Source organism: Morone saxatilis, unplaced genomic scaffold (assembly GCF_004916995.1).
Source record: "Morone saxatilis isolate NCDOM2014 unplaced genomic scaffold, NCSU_SB_2.0 Contig18, whole genome shotgun sequence".
In the NCBI taxonomy this organism is placed as follows: domain Eukaryota; kingdom Metazoa; phylum Chordata; class Actinopteri; family Moronidae; genus Morone; species Morone saxatilis.
Genome location: NW_023339740.1, coordinates 4515753 through 4533626, shown reverse-complemented (window position 1 = coordinate 4533626; position 17874 = coordinate 4515753). Strand labels below are relative to the sequence as shown.

Below are 17874 nucleotides of genomic sequence, written 5' to 3'. Positions count from 1 at the left end.
ACAAAACATGCATCCTAACTGTGATTGTACTGTAACAGCATTTCTGCACAACTCCTGTCAGCTTTTGACAGTTTCACACAAAGTTATGTTATGAGTGGCGCATTACTTAGTTTTGACTGCCTTACCATTACTGTACTTGCTGTATGGAACTCAGACAGAACACATACATAAAAATTAAATAGAAGCCACATTTTGGAAAATTGGCAGACTACTGCCACTACTACTACTACTAATTTAGTCAGCCGGAACAAAAATATTGCATCTGATGCACAATAATAAGATTTCTAAATTGTTTCCGAAGATGTGACTGTTTGATAAGCCAAATAAAAATACTGTCAGGAATTGATCCGGTGATTATTGCTTGTTTTGTACATTAAGAGAAAAATATAATGAACCTGATTATTAGACTTTGCATTTTAGTGATGAATCTAACCCAGAAGTCTTCTACTATTACAGTACAAGGACATTAGTACTGAAAGTAATGTCATATTTTACCATATAAATACAAGTTTTTACCATCAAAAGAAACCATTTTGCCACATGAAAATACCATATGAATGCCATATAAAAAAAGTTTTTGCCACTTGATATGACAGTGGTTAATTTAGTCTTTAATATAAAAAAAACTTTATTCCATATATATTCCTTTAAAATGTCATATAAATAAAGATTTTGCCATGAGATATGACAGTGTTTTACTGTCACAGAAATTGTATTTAACCTATTTAGAGTTTGCAGTCTTTTACTGTCATGGGTTGACAGTTTTTCTCTGTAAAGTCTACAGACATTTTTTTAATGATGCCTTTTGTTGTTGTGGTGTTAGAAACTTGGCTGCGCAGGGAACTGTAATCAGTCATGACAACACACACCCCAGTGTCTCCCCAATCCCTAGTCTAGTATGCAGACCTCATCAACATGAAAAATGATCATTTGAAGTGAGTTCAGATAATTACATTTGTTTGCAACCTCTAACTGATCCTGTCATTAATTTTTACCTTAGCATGACATAACTTTGTCACCCTCAGGAGCTTTAAAACACCACCTCAACCTAAATATCTAACTTCCCTCCATCCTGTTTCATGACCGGCATCAAATAATTTTTTGGCTTCATATTTAAATTGTTTTCTTCTTTATCCACAGATCTCGTATTTTCCTGGATCTTTAATGAGTACCCAACATTTGTGAAGCAGGATACTCGTCGCTTCATCTCGCAGGAGACAGGGAATCTGTACATCGCCATGGTGGAGCCCTCAGATGTTGGCAATTACACCTGCGTGGTGACCAACACTGTCACCAAGACCCGGGTCCAGGGTCCACCCACTCCACTTGTCCTCCGCAGTGATGGTCAGTAATATATTGTGCTCATGTGCAATTCCCTTCATATGTACAGTACATTATATTTTGTACAGTAGGTGTTCTATAAGCATAATATGAATAATATATGAATAACACAACTTTAGACTTTCAAATTGCATGCAATGCATACACCAAAGTCCAATTTTGTATGCATAAAGAGTGACAAGTTCACATATAGAGGAGGTTGGGGATGCATTGGTCAAACAAACTTTCAGCCAGGAGACCACTTAGGTTACTTATGTAACAAATCATGATCTTTTCCTAAACCTAACCTCTGTAGTTTCGTGTCTGAACCTAACCAAAGTGCAACAGTTCCGTTTACGTTATGACAAAAGTCACCTGACTTCTTACTTTTCTGCACATCACACAGAAGATAATGGGAAGGTTGGCGTATCATCTGCATGCAAAGATGGACTTGAATTGACACTGTTTGAAATTCAGTCGTATTCATATGAATTCTGTGCTGGGATCAAATACAGCAGTGCTGAAAATGTTCTAGTCATGATCAACAAAAAGCCCTGAAAGTAGGACAAGTTGGTTTTAAGGAATACAAATGAAACTCAAAGGTTAATGATCTCTTTCTTTGCTAATTTCAGCATGTCCTTTAACATGTGGATCTGGTGCTTTAGGCTGGCCTTATCAAGGCACTCCAGAGGAAAGGTCATTGTCAGCAAGTAATCTAATTGTAGGCTTCTGTCCCAGAAGCGTGCTCCTTACCATATCTAATGTAATGCAGTACAAGAAATATGAAGCTAAGTGTTATTTTCGCTAGAAATATCTTTTATGACATTCATCTGGGATTTTGTCCTCCATTAATTGCAGCTGATCTGGTGAAATAAAAAAAATCCTCCTAAGAGTGAACATAACCTCTGATCAGACAGCTTTGTAACCACAAAGAGTGTGTGCTTTATTTTAGCATATATAAGCAATATATAGGCACCTAATAAATGCTTATAATGTAATAATGTAGTTGTTTTTAATGTTTTTGTGAACAATTATAACTCCTATGAAGCATCCATTACTGGTGCATTGATACCAGTTCTTACACTGTATTATAAAGCACTCATTCATTCTCTATACACATGTTCAAATCAATTACAGGCATTTTGTTTACAAATGTGTTTAAAACTCATGAGGACATATCTATATATGATTACAGTCTGAGTGATGAAAGTTTAAAAAATTTTAAATGACCCAATATTCACTTTTTCACATAAACATACACACAATACAAAAAGAACTGTATAAGACTTGTGACCAAGGTATGCAAGTATTAAAAATATAACACAAAAAAACCTCTTGTTACTAAGCAGCCAACACATACGCCAGTGCCAATATATTTAAAATATATATATATATAATTAATAACATTGGCTGACATCAGGTGTTCATTAATTGTTAAAAAAATAAATTGTTAATTGTTAATTGTTAAAAAAATAAATGTCTGCTTACAAATGCATTACAACTTGTTATTACTTGTAAAAATCGTAATTTTATATTACTTAAAAATTATATATACAGGAAGTTATGATAAACTGTTATCGAATTAGTATTCGTGTTAGTGCTGCTACTACTAGTAGTAATAAATCTGTTTTTCTTACCTGAATAGAAATATATCAGAATATCCCAAATATTGTGCTGTCAATCTGCAGCTTCTCCCCAGTTAACTTTTAAATGCTGTTGCTGTAGTGATAGAGGGCTCTCTGGAGACCACAGTTTGTTTTGAAAACGAAAACAAAAATAAAACAAAAAGATAAGGACAAAACACTTTTGCTGAGAAAAGCCATCAAATTATAGCTGACATATCTGGCATGAGACAAACATTGCACGTAGTTAATGAAATGTTTTAGTAATTCCAATTGTAGTCCAAAGAAAAAACAATTAATTAGGTTGTCAACCTTCATCATGTATATCATTTAAATTAAGAATATAAATGATAATTCAAGACGTGACATAAAACGTGACATTTCTTACTTGAAAAAAATAAAAAGGTTTCTTGAATTCGAGAAATCGTTTTTTTTCTTCAAGCAATTCCTGAGCACTTCCCTTCCCTTCTTCCTTCCCTTTATTTTTTCATTATACCTTTATTTCTCCGAGGCAACAGGGTCTGTAGCAGCAAAACATCAGCGTTGGGGGATGGGGTGCACACTGAACAGGTGTCCCCTACAAAAGGTTATGGTATGAGACAATTACCCGTCCACTTCCACCTGTCTGCTTAAAATGGGTGATAGTGCTGTGGTTACATTCCAGTATGAGACAGTTGTGATAAGGATCTGAATTAGCTTTCACAGTCACTCAGGGAGTCATCCTGATAACACATGCCTCACCAAATCAACGAGATGAAATTGGCCTGTTTCCTCCATCTCTAGAGCTATTTGTGCTACACAGCCCTGAATTACAGCAATGGGGGGAAGCTATTGTTACACTGGTGGATGAGAGGGGCTCGAAATACCATGTTCTGCACCCAGGGCTGGTACGGCTAGGAGAAATGAAACTGCACTAACTAAATTTATTAATATAATTTACCTTAGTGTCAATTAAGGGAGAAAAACACACGTGTGCTTTTCCAACCATGTTAGACACTCCAGTCTTGATTTATGAATAAGCATCTCCCAAAGCTAGAACACCGAAGACCCCGTCTCCTCCTTTATACAGAGATTTTTAGCATGCACAGCAGCAATATTATAATCCACCAGAGCTGCTTCACCGACAGTGAATGGGATGCTTTGTAGACACAGTAGGGGTACCCAGGGGGATTTTATGGGCCCATTTTCTGGTTCATAGCTGTTAGCACTACAACAAGATGAAACTCATCTGGATGTAAAAGCTCAAACCGTCTATGAATTCTCAAAGTTGTTTTTCCCATTCAACATCAGTGTGTTGTGTGTCCACTGGAAGAGCTGTGTTTTCTTTTTCTATATTTTTTTTTCACTGGGGGAGCATTCTGTGACAGCGCTGAGAGCAGAGCGTGTTTCTGCTGCTCAGATCGCACGGCGTTGGAAGTCGAAAAACATTTCAGCTTGTAGTAGAAAGAGGGTTTTACTTGAAACAGGTTTTCAGTAACTGTGTAGCAACAACAGAAGACACAACTTGGTTCTTTATTTAGTTGGGGTTTTTTGCCTGAGTTGTTTAGCTTGAGTTACAAATCAAAAATACAATTTTTTTTTATTTTTGCACTGACGCTCATTTGCATTTCTCTTTCAGGTGTGATGGGTGAATATGAGCCAAAGATTGAAGTTCAGTTTCCAGAGATTGTTCATGTTGCCAAAGGATCCACTGTAAAGTTGGAATGCTTCGCTCTGGGAAAGTAAGCCCACTCTTACTCAGGCTCAGCATGCTCACTAGCATATAAAAGAAAAATATTACCAGAAGAGTGCCGAGATACTTTTTTTTTCATGTGTTTCACCACTTTACTGCAATCCTCATGTGTTTTAAGCTAGGCTGCACATCTAAGAAATGAGGGGGCAAATGTTGTGTTGTAAAAATCGTCAGTAAAAATATGAGGTTTTGTAACAAAGTGTGCTGAAGGCCAGAGTGCAGGACTAGGCAATATGTCGTCCTGTATGTACTTAATTCTATGGAGTTCTAGGGAGTCATTTTAGCAGTTTGACATTCACCAGGGAACAAAACCCCTTAACTGTACCTTAAAGGCCCCTTACACTTATATCCTTGTGAATATTATGGAGGAGTGGCCATGGAATAGGTCAGTTTATGCTATAAAACAGCTGAATTTGTTCCTAAAAAGACTAAAGTCCTAAATGTTGCGCCCCTCAGCCTTGCATTAAAAATTAAAGATCCCCTCCAGACATGTATTAAGACTTTTTTATATATATATATATATATATATATATACACAAGATGTCTCCTACTTCACTGTAAAGTCCATTTTGCAGTGGATGTGCACTGGTGGCTTCAATTTTCTACATCACAATGTACAAGTTGCATACTGGACCAGGACTGACTTCCAAACTATTTGTGATACAAGAAGAACATATTTTTGAGTGAAGGGGGACTTTAAGGATTTTAATAGAATAATTCAAGGTTAATTGAACACCCTGTGTCTAATTTTGCAAATCAATGAAACGCTGAGATGAAATATTTAAGGGACTGTGAGTTAATGTTAAGTTGCATGTGTATATATGATAAGAAAGTTGAGGCATTTTTAAGCTTTTTTAACCCTTAATCTTACTGACTGGGCTGCACACAGAGACTCCAAAGGTATTCTTTTTGTCATTTTTTATTCTATCAGTTTTTCATGACATTGTTAGTCAGTATGTTTTCAAATGATTCCATATTGTTGTTTTCTGTTTTTCTTTTGATTAGTGCTCTTTAAAAGTACAAATGTATATATGTGTTGCAGTCCTCGAGGACCCCAGTCAAAATCACCTAATTCATCCTGTGCAGTGTTAATAGATGGAACTATAATGTTTGCCATGGGTCCTAATTTAAAGCAAACACACAACAAATACTGCTCGTCCTATTATGATAATGTTAATGTCAGAAATACAATACATGATATCATAAAATAGTTCATGACTATGAAATTACATTTTTATGTTCTATAATGCAAGATAAGACTGGAAAATAGTCTGTCATAGATATGATTGACATGTAGTCAGAGCAGTTTTGCTTCAATTCTTTGTCGAACTATAATCAATATATAATTAAATCCTTAAAGTCTTTTTGAGTTTGTATAACACAAGATTTTGACTTTCACAAAAAAATTGTACTTGAAGTCAAGCCTTAAATTACCTTTTAATTGATCAGAATCTGCACAATTTTGTTTAGTTATGAGCAATGAGTCATTCACAAAAACTTCTCTGTGGTTCTTTTCACAGCCCGGTACCATCCATAAACTGGAGGAGAATGGACGGCGTACCCTTCCCCAGGAAAGTGGACATGAGGAAAGCCAGTGGCGTCTTGGAAATCCCATATTTCCAGCAGGAGGACGCCGGCACGTACGAGTGTGTGGCCGAGAACTCCAGGGGAATGAACACAGTGAAAGGAAAGCTCTCTTTCTACGGTAGGTGATCCTGACACACATGAATATTTGACCAGCGTGCACCACATCTGTCAGACCAGCTGAGACTGAGAGGCAGCAAAAGCAGACACAAGCGGTCTCATAAAGCAGTCAGCTGCGATCAGCGGAGGATGATGCTGCGTACATGAGGAGGGCGGCTCGTTTTAACAGCACATCAAAATGATTAAAGGCTGTCAGCCATGATGCCTCTAATATTTTGATCCAGATTAAAGGAGTGATGCAGATGAGGCTGAGCCCTTGAATACGACCTTGTTGGTGAGCCTTGTATTGGGTTCCACCAGATGGCATCATGATTGACATCCAACTTGACAGGAGATCAAAGCCGTTAAATGTACTATACATAGACCAGTGGCACATATGTCAGGGACATAATCTGCCCAGCAGCATCTGGATCCATGGGAAGGGGGTTAGTGGATTCACTCATTGTCACAGAGGCACACCTATTGAGTTCAGATACTAGAAGTCATGATAATTTACTGCCACTTAATCCCAGGATCCACCATCAGAAAAATAAATGCTCTTAGAAAATGGTCGATAGTTCACATTTAAACATTTTTCTTTTCAAGACCACTTTGGTTGGTTAAATATTTTCTGGGGCTTTATTGCCTTTAATCGATAGTGACAGCTGGAGAGTGACAGGGGAAAGGAGGTGCCACAGGTCTGAGCTGAAGTGAGCAAACCTATCTGACCTTATACTAAGTATATTAAAGCTGTTTACCTACAGCAGCATCAGGTAACTTCCTATTCTCGTGAATGGCCATGAATAAATCAGTAAACAGAACAGTGTCATTCAATTTATATTTTCATAATATTTTGACGAGGACTTTTCTGCTCAGGTTTGCCAGGCAGTTAACTTCCTCTTTGAGCAATCTTTGGATTTTCCTCCCACCTTTTTTCCTTCTGATTTCCTCTCCTCAAGTCGTGCTGTGTCATCTGTCAGAAATAACTCATTTTGGGTATTAAACAATTTGCTATTATTTACAGCAGCACTGGAAGCTTTTAGCCTTGTTCACTCTAACAGCCCAGGAGCACGCTGTGATCCACCAAGGCTTGATTTGTCCTTTTGAGCTGTGCCTCTCTCTCTCTCTCTCTCTCTCTCTCATTCTCATTTTAATTCAGTTTGCTTTATTGGCATGAGTGTAACAATGACAAGCATGAAGAAATTATAGACGAAAAAGAAAAACAAAAAAACAAAAAAAACATTAGAATTCATAGAATCCAGAAAATATCAGAACAAAAACTTAATCACTCAATTATTTACAGATTTACAAACGATATAAACAAAAATAATCACAGTAATAACAAAAATTCAATGAAAAAATATATTAATTAGAATACTAATTTAAATGAAAAATTAACAAATAGGTCATTATCATATTATCATCCTAGGCCTCAGGTCATCACAGGAGGTGAAACATTTTGCAGCAATAATTTCACAGTTGGCCATTGGCAGTCTGTCAATTTCTCTGTGTCTGTTATGTTTTCACATTCTGGGTGTATTTTTCCAATATAAGGAACATTTCTCAGAGGCTGGTATTTAGGGCATGAGGTTAGAAAGTGCAGCTCTGTCTCTACCTGTCCTCTGTCACACTGGGAGCAGAGTCTCTCCTCTTCTGGCAGCGAGCTTTGTTCATGGCGACCCTTCTCTACAGCCAGGCTGAGTCTGTATAGTCAAAGCTTTTCTTAGTTTTCTTTTTACTGTGGTCAGATCTGATTTGCAAATGGGAATTCTCTTTTTAGGGTCAGATAGAATATTCCAAGATGTGATATGGTTTTCTTTTTGCTTGTTGATAATTTGGTTTGGTCTGCTTGGCTCTCTCTCGCTCTCTCTCCTGCTGTCTCTCTCTCGTTCTCTCTCTCTCTCTCTCTCTCTCTCTCTCCCCCTTGCTGTCTGCAGGCAGGTGATAAAAATCAGTTATCTTATTTTGAACTCCCTTTGAATTAAGCCTTTGAGACATTCGTCAGCAGTGTAAGCCAATGGGGGAATCGATAAGTGTATACCTCTTGTACATCCAAGGAAGCTACAGAGAGCTGGGCTGTGTTTGACAGGAAGAAATGGAGGTGTTACTTGGTGGCTCTGTAGTCATTGTTCAAACATTTTCTTTTATAGTTTTAATGTTAGAGTACCGAGATGCTTCGATCGCACTAATAAAGTGGGAATGATGTGTTTTGAGTTTTTTTTGTTCTGGATATGAAGGAGATGTAATTCAAGTTTACAACAGTGGGTTTAAAATGTTACATTTTCCCATCTCCTTTATTTTGTCTTGATGTACTAAGTGAAACATGAATTCATTAACTGCTTAAAAAAATCACAGTTTGGATTTTTGCTGGAGGTGAAATTAAAATTCTCTTTAGTTTGTGTGCAGTCTTTCTTCATAATTCTGTATCGGAAGCAGTGTTTAACTACTTCTCAAGCCAAAGACAAGCTGTTGTTTTGTTAAATTTCCACCCCTGAAAGCAAAGCTTGGAAAAGAAATAGGCGTATTCTCTCTTGTTGATGTTGATATTACTCAGAGGGAAAGTAAATGCAAAGCTCTGACAGGTTCGTTTCCCGCTGTTGTATTCACATTTGTGTTTCTGCAGACTTATACGGCTGCATTATCTCACACTGATTCCACCGATAAGGCAAATTCTCATCTTTCCTCTTGCTTTAGCCGCTCGACATTTGCTCTGATTGTATGCGTGCTTGGCCCGGGCACAAGGCAGAGATGGGCTGCCTGCTTTCATTTGGTAAGCGTTGACTGAGAGTCGATACTTTTGCAGCGGGTGAGGAATAGAGTGAGGGACCCTGAAAGCGAGGAGAGAGGAGAAAAAGCCAACAACAACAGTGCAGTCCTGAAAGGTGCAGTGGGTGGGGCAGCTCAGCCGGGCTCTGATGGAGGGTTGCGGTAGCATGAATGGATGTGATGCTAAATGACTAGTGATGGTGGAGTCTTTCTACCATTTGTCCTAGTTGGTTCTTTTCTAAATAAAGGCACATCTAGAGAAATAGTCAGGTGGTGGCAAGAGGGTGGCACGGATAATTTAAGGGATGGCAGAAATATGTGCTGATTTAATCTCAGACAATCACATATACCCAACATATATACTCAAAAACATTACATTGTAGTGGCACATTAATAAATAACTGAATAGAAATATCTAAAGCTGGCTTTAGAAATCAATAAATTATTATTTCTTTCCAAATCTTCAGACATTTTTCCAAATACATGTGTGTTTCATTTCAACTTAAGCCTATCACTAAGTCTAAATCACTAAGTCTAAAATGTGGTCATGACAGATCATTAAATTGATTTCTGTTTTTTGACATGTTGTTTTTAATCTAAATTAATTTGTTAAAATTTGACAGCATTTGACACCACATAGGGGTGGCAGCTGGAGTGGCCACCCCTCTAGAGCCGCCTCTGCACATACATACCACTTAGGCCTCTTAGGTATATACAAGTTTACACAGCTGAAATGAATATCAAAAATATATTAATGTGAATAAACTGATGCATTATTTTGTAACATTCCTGTAAGATTAGGCAGCTACAATAAAGGGAAGGTTAGCATTGATGCTACCTCACATAGCTTAAGTGTAAATGTCACTTTTCTGTAGCTGAATAAACAGCGGCTCTCAGTCAAAGGAAATTGTAACCCTTTTTTACTGTTTGCACAGATGGCAACAGCACAGCCTCCACACACCTTAAATGTTAATGACCTCAACCAACCTTGTGCTGCAGCCTCGGCTGCCAAAGGGATCCTAGAGGCCTATAGTACAGCACATGATCCACAAATACAAACGTTCCTTTCATTCCGGACTGGATTTGGATGTTAAATCTACGCAGGACTCCAACATAAATACACCAGTCTGCACAAATACCCCCCTCTGGTCTTCACATCCACCTCTTTTTATCAGTCCTCGCTCTGCGTTTCTGAACACCCACATGCTTGCGGTCTAGCTCGCACATCGACTGCATGCTGAAGCTGTACTGCGCAGAGATATTGTGGGGATACATTTGCAGCTATCGAATTTCTCGCTGTGTTATCCTGCTTTACTCGAAGGCAAAATGCTGTATAGCAGAGGCCAATTAGAGCAGGATTTGTACTGTTGCTGAAAAGGCTCCACAAAGGTCAGTCCTTGAGAGTGGCATGGGGTGAGGTCCGCAGAATGGAAAAGTGCGGTCAGCTATTACTCTTGTCCTGCAATGGCCTTGTGTGATATAGGATGATAGTAGCTTGACCTACACATCATCCAGAATGTACAGAGTGTTTCGCAGAGAGCTTTACAGATCTAGTTTTATGTACCACTTTTTTTGCCTCAATCGGTAACTAGCCTTGAGTTACTTGCATGACACAGCAAGAAATCAATTCTCTTCCTGTATAATTATACCATCATTTACTCAGATTGTATCGAATGGAGGGTTTTTATGGCACCAGTGGCCATCTTAATGTATATGGTTCTGGTTTTCATTACTTCTGTTCCACTAGAAAACTGAAAGAAATCTTAAAAGGAGAACATAAGCCTAGCCTGTGGATTGTCTTTTAATACACTGCCTAACACAAGAAATCAACCAAATCTTGAGTTAATGTCCTTTGTTTTAAATTATAACTATAATTAACAAAGAAAATCAGTAAAAATCTTCAGTAATATATATGTACATTCAATTAATGTTAAACATCAACCAATACTGACTGCTGGCTTTAATCAGCACATATTTGCAACGATGGGGGTTTGTTATTTTTATAAGTGCTGGCACACAAAGCCGCTTTAATAAACATTTATATCAATCTAATAGCACACTATAAATACTCTGGCCTGTGTGGTTTCCATAATAATGCCTTATATATTGCTGTATTAATCTTATACTCATGGTTCCTAGATAGAGACCTAATACTTCATGATAAATAATGATTACAATGATTTCCCTGCATCAAGAGCACAGGCCTTGATGTTAAATTTGTGTGTCCAATATAAAGAATACAGCAAATAAAACATGTATATGTTTTCTTTTTATCTGAAAGACATGAGGTATTGTCAGCCTTGACTACTCCCTTCAGGCTTCATCTAAGGCTGCATACAGACCCAAAACCTTCTATGTAGCCTGACAGGTGAAACCCAGGCTAAAAGAAAAAAAATACACAAAGCTCTCGCTGCTACTTAAGTTTAATTGCTGTGAGCACAGGGTGGTAACTGAAGGCCACTTAGATAAGCATATAAACATTGTGACCAACTAATCCTTTCTTACATCTGGATCTTAGCATATACTTAGTCACTGTTTAGGTGATTTTAGTGATCAGTCAATTGTCAACATCTGTTTGGCCCTTCATCTGTGTGTGTTTGTTGTGTTTATATTACATTTTTTGTAAAGTCATCTGTCCCAGTCTGTACATTTATGAAAAACCTTTTTATTTTGTTTTTTGCTGTCCTTTTTTTTACCAAAAGTCTCTCTGGAGATCTTGTGTCTCAGTGGGAACTTCCTAGTTAAATATAGGATAAATAAATGAATAATCTCAATGGAAATGATGCCCTTACAAACTGTGTTATTTTGTTCATATTAAGAATGCCTAAGTCAAAAACCTCAGCTCACCCTCACATTTTCAATATTTCCAGCCCCTCCTCATCTCATTGAGAAACCCCAAGATGTCCAGAAGCTCATTGATGACTCGTTGGTGTGGGAGTGTAAAGCCACAGGGAAGCCGAAGCCGTCTTACAGGTGGATGAAAAATGGAGAGAACCTGGAGTCTGCAGAGGTGAGATCTGCCAAGCGCTAGCAAGTCTTTAGAATTGAAGATAAAGCTCCGCTTCCAAGGTTAGACTCGCGGCAGCAGCTTTGGCACAGATGTTACTCGCATACTCGCTGCTGCTGCTGAATGAAGACTGTGAGCAACCATGTACTGTATTTTCAAAGCTTTATTGTGCTGTTTGTTCAAGCTTTACTGACTAATTACCATGCATTATTGTCTTCTTCATTACAACACAGCGCCTCCTGCGCGGCAATACATTATGTTCACATCTGCAAAACACCAATTTCTTTTTTTTTCAAAGGAATTCAACTGTGTCAACTGTGCTTTTCAGAGACTAAACTGTAAACAGGCCAAGTATTTCATGCTAGTCCTGAAAGCACAGTGATGTAAGAGCTGCTCTAATCTTCTTTTAAATCTCACTTCACATAGTGCAGTTATTAATCCTGTGCCACACCAAAGACGAAAAAGTAAGGTTCTCTATATAAACACTCCATATCCTACTTTCATTTTACCTCCCTCCCTCTGAATTCCCATTATAGCTGCAATGATGAAAGATGAGCCTATCGTGGCTCTGGCAGCTTACTTGTACATCTAACTTCAACTGAAAACTGTTGTTGGCATTTGCAAAAATATGATTCAATATTCCTGCATCATATTAGATTATTGTATCGCATCTTTTAACCAGGTTGTTTGGAAAAGATTGATTAGACATATCGAGCACAGCTTGCACCTGATAAATAAACAGGCATTATGTTAATTTGCTTCATTATGCAAAAAAGGCGGCAAACACACCAGAGGATATCGATCAGTACTTGAATGTTATACATGTTGTTGAAATGAACCCAGCCTGCCGTCGCATGACTAGAGGCAACGCTCTGCACAGCAAAGCCTCTTTCTCATAAAAAACAGATTTGGCTTGCTATCAGGGAAGAATAATCAACAATCTGTTTAGCCAATGGCTAACATTTTTATCAAATCCTTTTATAAAGTAACAACATTCTTGTGTTTGTTTGTTAGGAAACGAGACAGCCCATCTGTTTTTTTATGTGTGAAACAAACCACATATTTGTTTCTCTTGTTTGGTAGTTTCTTAAAAATAGCAAATATTAGGGGCATTGTGACGGGTAATTTCTAGTGCGTACTGTGTCATAACATTTTTTTTTCTTCTTCCTTTTGTCAATGTGACCTTACTCCTACTGCTTTCTCATTTTATTCTGAGCTGAATATAATCAAATGAAAACACAAGTGTTTTTAAAAAATATATAAAATAATAAAATAAATAATATAAAAAATAATACTAAATAGTACCATCTGGAATCAAAGCAATGAATGTGTGATTAAAGGTTACAATGTCTGTGGTTTTTTTTGTATTCCCCCTCAACGTAGACATAATAAATGGACATATTCCGAATGCATGGGTGAATGGATTAATCAGCAAAGGTGGTTACATTGTTTGAAATGCCACCATTAACCACAGTGGCTTAATGAGTGGAAGAGGGAAAGGTCAATGATGTAAGGAGCAGTGGGGAGAGGATGCACCATTTGTTGTTATTTATTACAGTGAATCAATTGAGACCTTTCTGATTGTAAAGAAAGGTCTGGAACTTATTTCTGCTGACAGCTTTCTAACTTTGAGCAACAGAAATAAGAGCAATCAATGTGTAAAGGTAAAAAAATTGATTATACAGTGCTGTAGGTTTCTAGGGGGTCATGATATATAGAGCTGAGTATATGTGCATTCAATTATTCAATGTCAGTCATTTAAAATATTCAAGAACCTTAACTATTTCTAGTGTTACAGTCTAATAATAGTACCTCTCAAACTGGTTTTACGAGTACTGGGCTCTTTGTTGGACAGTCAGTTAACATGCTGCTGTGTTCTACCAGTATAGACCAGTATGACTGTGTCATGTGCAGCCATTAAACATGGTTGGTACATGGTTTGTTGGAATGCTTCTTTTCTTGTGTCTCTTTTCATCTAAAGGACTTCACTCTGCCGCTTTATTGACAATGGCTGGAGGATTAAGTGGCTGTGCAATTAAAGGGAAACTTCACCGTGAAACAGGATTTAGTCTATTTAGAGGACTGTGGAACCACCATACCAACTATGTAGTTTACAATAGTGTACTTGAGCTAAGGTTATTTCGTTCAGGACTCTTATGCCAAACCCTTTCTTTCAAGAATGGGTGATCTAATCGCTACCCTACATCCTGATTAGGCTGATTTTTAAAATTCCGCCTTTCCTGTTAATTTAGGCTCAAGTGGCACAAACAAGCTGAGTGTAGAGCTTTTGTTACAACTGCAGCTGGTAGCTTTTATAAAAAAAAACTTTCTGTCATATTTGTTAAAAAAATCTGGTTCCTCTGGCTCCTCCTAGTGCTCCTAATGGCATTTGCAAGAAAACAACCAATCAGAGCTGAGAAAGATAGTTCTCTGCTCTGATTGGTTGCTTTTCTCATCTAAGATGAGCCAGAGAAACCAATTTTTTTCACAAATGATCAGTCAGATCAGTATTATTGTCAGGATATAGTGAAAGATTCAGAAAATATGACTAAAAGTTATTTTTACTGAAGTTATCTACTGCAGCTTTAAAGCCACTGTTGAGCTTAGTTGTTATTGTGCTTCCTTATTCAGATTTCTGTAAATAGATTTAGCAGATTTTCACGTTACTTATTTGTTGCTTTTGTTTCTTTTACACCATTAAAAATTAAATTTAAATTAAATTAAAAATTGTTTTCCACTTTTTCCCTTTATCCACAGTAGTGGATTGATATTGTTACAATATCAAATGTAGCTTTTAAATGTTACAGCCGTAATTTGAATGTAAATTTGCATCATTCTCACAAAGGCTTCCAGTAATTCCGATCAACAGAGTTATAGACAGCAATCAAACCCAAGAAGCTCCCTTTTCTAAACCATAAAAGTCGTTCCTTCGTGGCATCCATTCTTTAACATGTTTCTGCAGCTTTATATAAAACCAATCAACCCAGTGTTGTTGGCAAATGACATTGCCAATCATTTCCCTTCAGCATAAGGCGTACAGATGGTCCCCCCAGGTCCCTGCATGAAAAACTGCTGATTTGAGAGGAACGTCATGCTTAATTAATAGCAGCCGTAAATGGGAGTGCTTTCCATGCACAGACTGATACACGCCACCATTTGCCTCCCTCACCAGCAGGAATATTCGCCCCTGCACATCCAGAGCCACAGAGCGTTATTGAAATTCAGGCACAACCTGCTCAAACACAGGATTAGTTTGTGATCTTTCAGCGAGGACAGTCTCCCTTTTCATGTGACAGTACCTTAATCCCCCGCGACTGGAGTTCAGACCTGCTCAGACACCCCTATGGAAATGGGCTCTAATGACATTACGGGTGAGCCCGGGGAAAACACAGGAGATGAAGGGCATGAGAAGGCAGAACCTGACAGAGCTGCATAGAGATGTATGAAAACTGCTCAAGGATTTAATACTGTAGTGAAGGAGGGAGAGCGAGAACCCGAGTTCAGAGAGATAAATGTATATTGGGGATTAAATGTCCAACAGATGCACTGATCCAACCAAGTTTTTAGTTCATCAGACCCAGCCGTCCTCAAGTAGATCTTAATTTGATGGCTCAGTGGCAAGCAAGATTATCCCTGCAGGAATGCAAAAATGATAGTCCAAACAGATGAAGAGGAGGTACTGTACAGCTTGACCATGTAAACAGCACTTAGTATGTATGTGGCACACCTATCAGAAAAGCAATTTTCACAATGCATTATACCTCAGATGTTACGATATTCCTTCCCCTCTTATCCCCTCCTACTGCTGAAGGGGAAACAGGCCCTCTGGTGCAGCCGGAGATATAAATAGGGCACGGTTTTATTTCACTCTCATAAACATGCAGATTGATTAGGGTCATTTTCTGCTACCCTGCCTCCATCCACCCAAGCCTTTCCCTCCATTAGTGATGAAAACCTAGATTTATTGCCACGTCTGTCACTTCCAGACCATAATTCACTACCCTACTGGCTGGCTGTTTTTATGTAGATGAGCGTTGGGAATAAGGCATATTAAAGGCATGTGTCTCTGTGTCCACAGGAGCGCGTACAGGTTGCCAATGGAGCGTTGTCAATCAGTCGTCTGACCCTGTCCGACACAGGAATGTACCAGTGCGTGGCTGGCAACAAGCACGGCGAGGTCTACTCCAACGCAGAGCTCCGAGTTATAGGTAAGATGCTAGCTTTGTGTGTGCGCATGTGTGCATACAGTATGCTCGTTGTCATGGAGACATGTGCGCAAGCATACATTTGTCCATATTTGTCCATTTTGTTCTCAAGTTTTCCCCGTCTTCTTCCTCTGCTCAATGCCGCCGGATGACCTCCGGCCTCTCTCTTATTGGCCACTAATTGAAAAGCATTAATTATAAGATGAATGCGTCCGGTTGACAGTGATGTATGCCAGAGCTCCTCTGTTCACCAGCCTGTCAGGCCTGTCACTCTCCACTCTGGGCTGGCAGCAGCTCTCATTCACTATTCATCCTCTAACATGTCTCACCCTGATCATGTTGCTGATCGAGATCAGGCTGAACACAGCCAAATGTGCTGGTCAAACTCAAGGTGGAGGTTTAAGAGAAAAAGAATATCAGGTACAACTTTTGAAAAGGGCACATATTTTTAAAGTGCTATATAGCCAGGGAACATTATTATGTGGGACTGAACAAGGCATTGCTGTCTCTACTGAGAATAATATAAAGTTCTCTAAAGATCGATCTCTTCAACTCCACAGCATCAATTATGAACATTACTATTTAGCTTTTGAATACTAATTATTCAGATTGTATTATCCATGGCAATAATGTAATGTATTTATAAACTAATTTGACAAAATGGTGAAAATCAAATGATGAGAGATAAATGTAGTATCAGATAAATAATCGGAGATCATCTGGAGGAATAGAGATGTGAGGCTTTTACAAACACTGGCTTTAATATGCAGCTCTTGTCTCAGCTGTTGCCCCAGATTTCTCTCACAACCAAGTGAGGAGCCAGACGCTGGTGAAGGTGGGAGGAGATGCGCTCATCGAGTGCAAGCCCAAGATGTCTCCTTGGGGTGTGGTCTCTTGGAGGAAGGGCAGCGAACCGCTTCGAGAGAGTAACAGGTAAACAAAACATGTCTAAATTTTGTTCTGGTTTTACCCCACAGTGAGGATGGCTGGACTTCCAGTTATTTTTAACCAGGTACGGATCCCTGGAGGCCATGTTCATGTGCATTGATACAGACACATCTTATGCTAAACAACTCTCGCCCCTTCCAGATGTAACATCTTGTTCACATTTGAATATTTAACATTCAGTTTAAGTCATTTTCAATGTAATATTGCCCCCAGCTGGTTATATGAGTTATATGGTTATGAGAATCACGTATGAGAGTCAACAATTAGTGTGTTGCATTGTCACTACCTCCAAGAGAGCTACTAAGCACTGAAACATACATTCTAAAGGGAAGTTACACTTACATTTAAAGGTTATACATAAGAGATTGACAACATGAATATAGCAGCAAACAACTATACCTATCGGCATAACATTGTGAGCACTGACAGGTGAAGTGAAGAACTGATTATCTGGGCACCTGTCAGTGGGTGGGATATATTAGGCAGCAAGTTAACATTTTGTCATCAAAGTTGATAAGTTGAAAAATGGGCAGCGTGAGGATTTGAGCGACTTTGACATGACGACTTGGTCAGAGCATCTCCAGAACTGCA

At 38.4% G+C, this 17874-nt stretch overlaps 1 protein-coding gene across 1 annotated transcript in view; it reads left to right on the top strand.

Annotated features, from left to right (window-relative positions):
* The first annotated feature begins 1147 nt into the window (after window positions 1–1147).
* cntn4 (contactin 4) overlaps window positions 1148–17874 on the top strand; it is a 54131-nt gene continuing 37404 nt past the window's right edge. Inside the window, exons 1-6 of the mRNA XM_035662042.1 lie at window positions 1148–1344; window positions 4561–4663; window positions 6195–6379; window positions 11994–12133; window positions 16209–16338; window positions 17118–17268. Coding sequence (XP_035517935.1) covers window positions 1239–1344; window positions 4561–4663; window positions 6195–6379; window positions 11994–12133; window positions 16209–16338; window positions 17118–17268 — 815 coding nt within the window. The 5' untranslated portion in view covers window positions 1148–1238. The remainder of the gene's footprint in view (window positions 1345–4560; window positions 4664–6194; window positions 6380–11993; window positions 12134–16208; window positions 16339–17117; window positions 17269–17874) is intronic.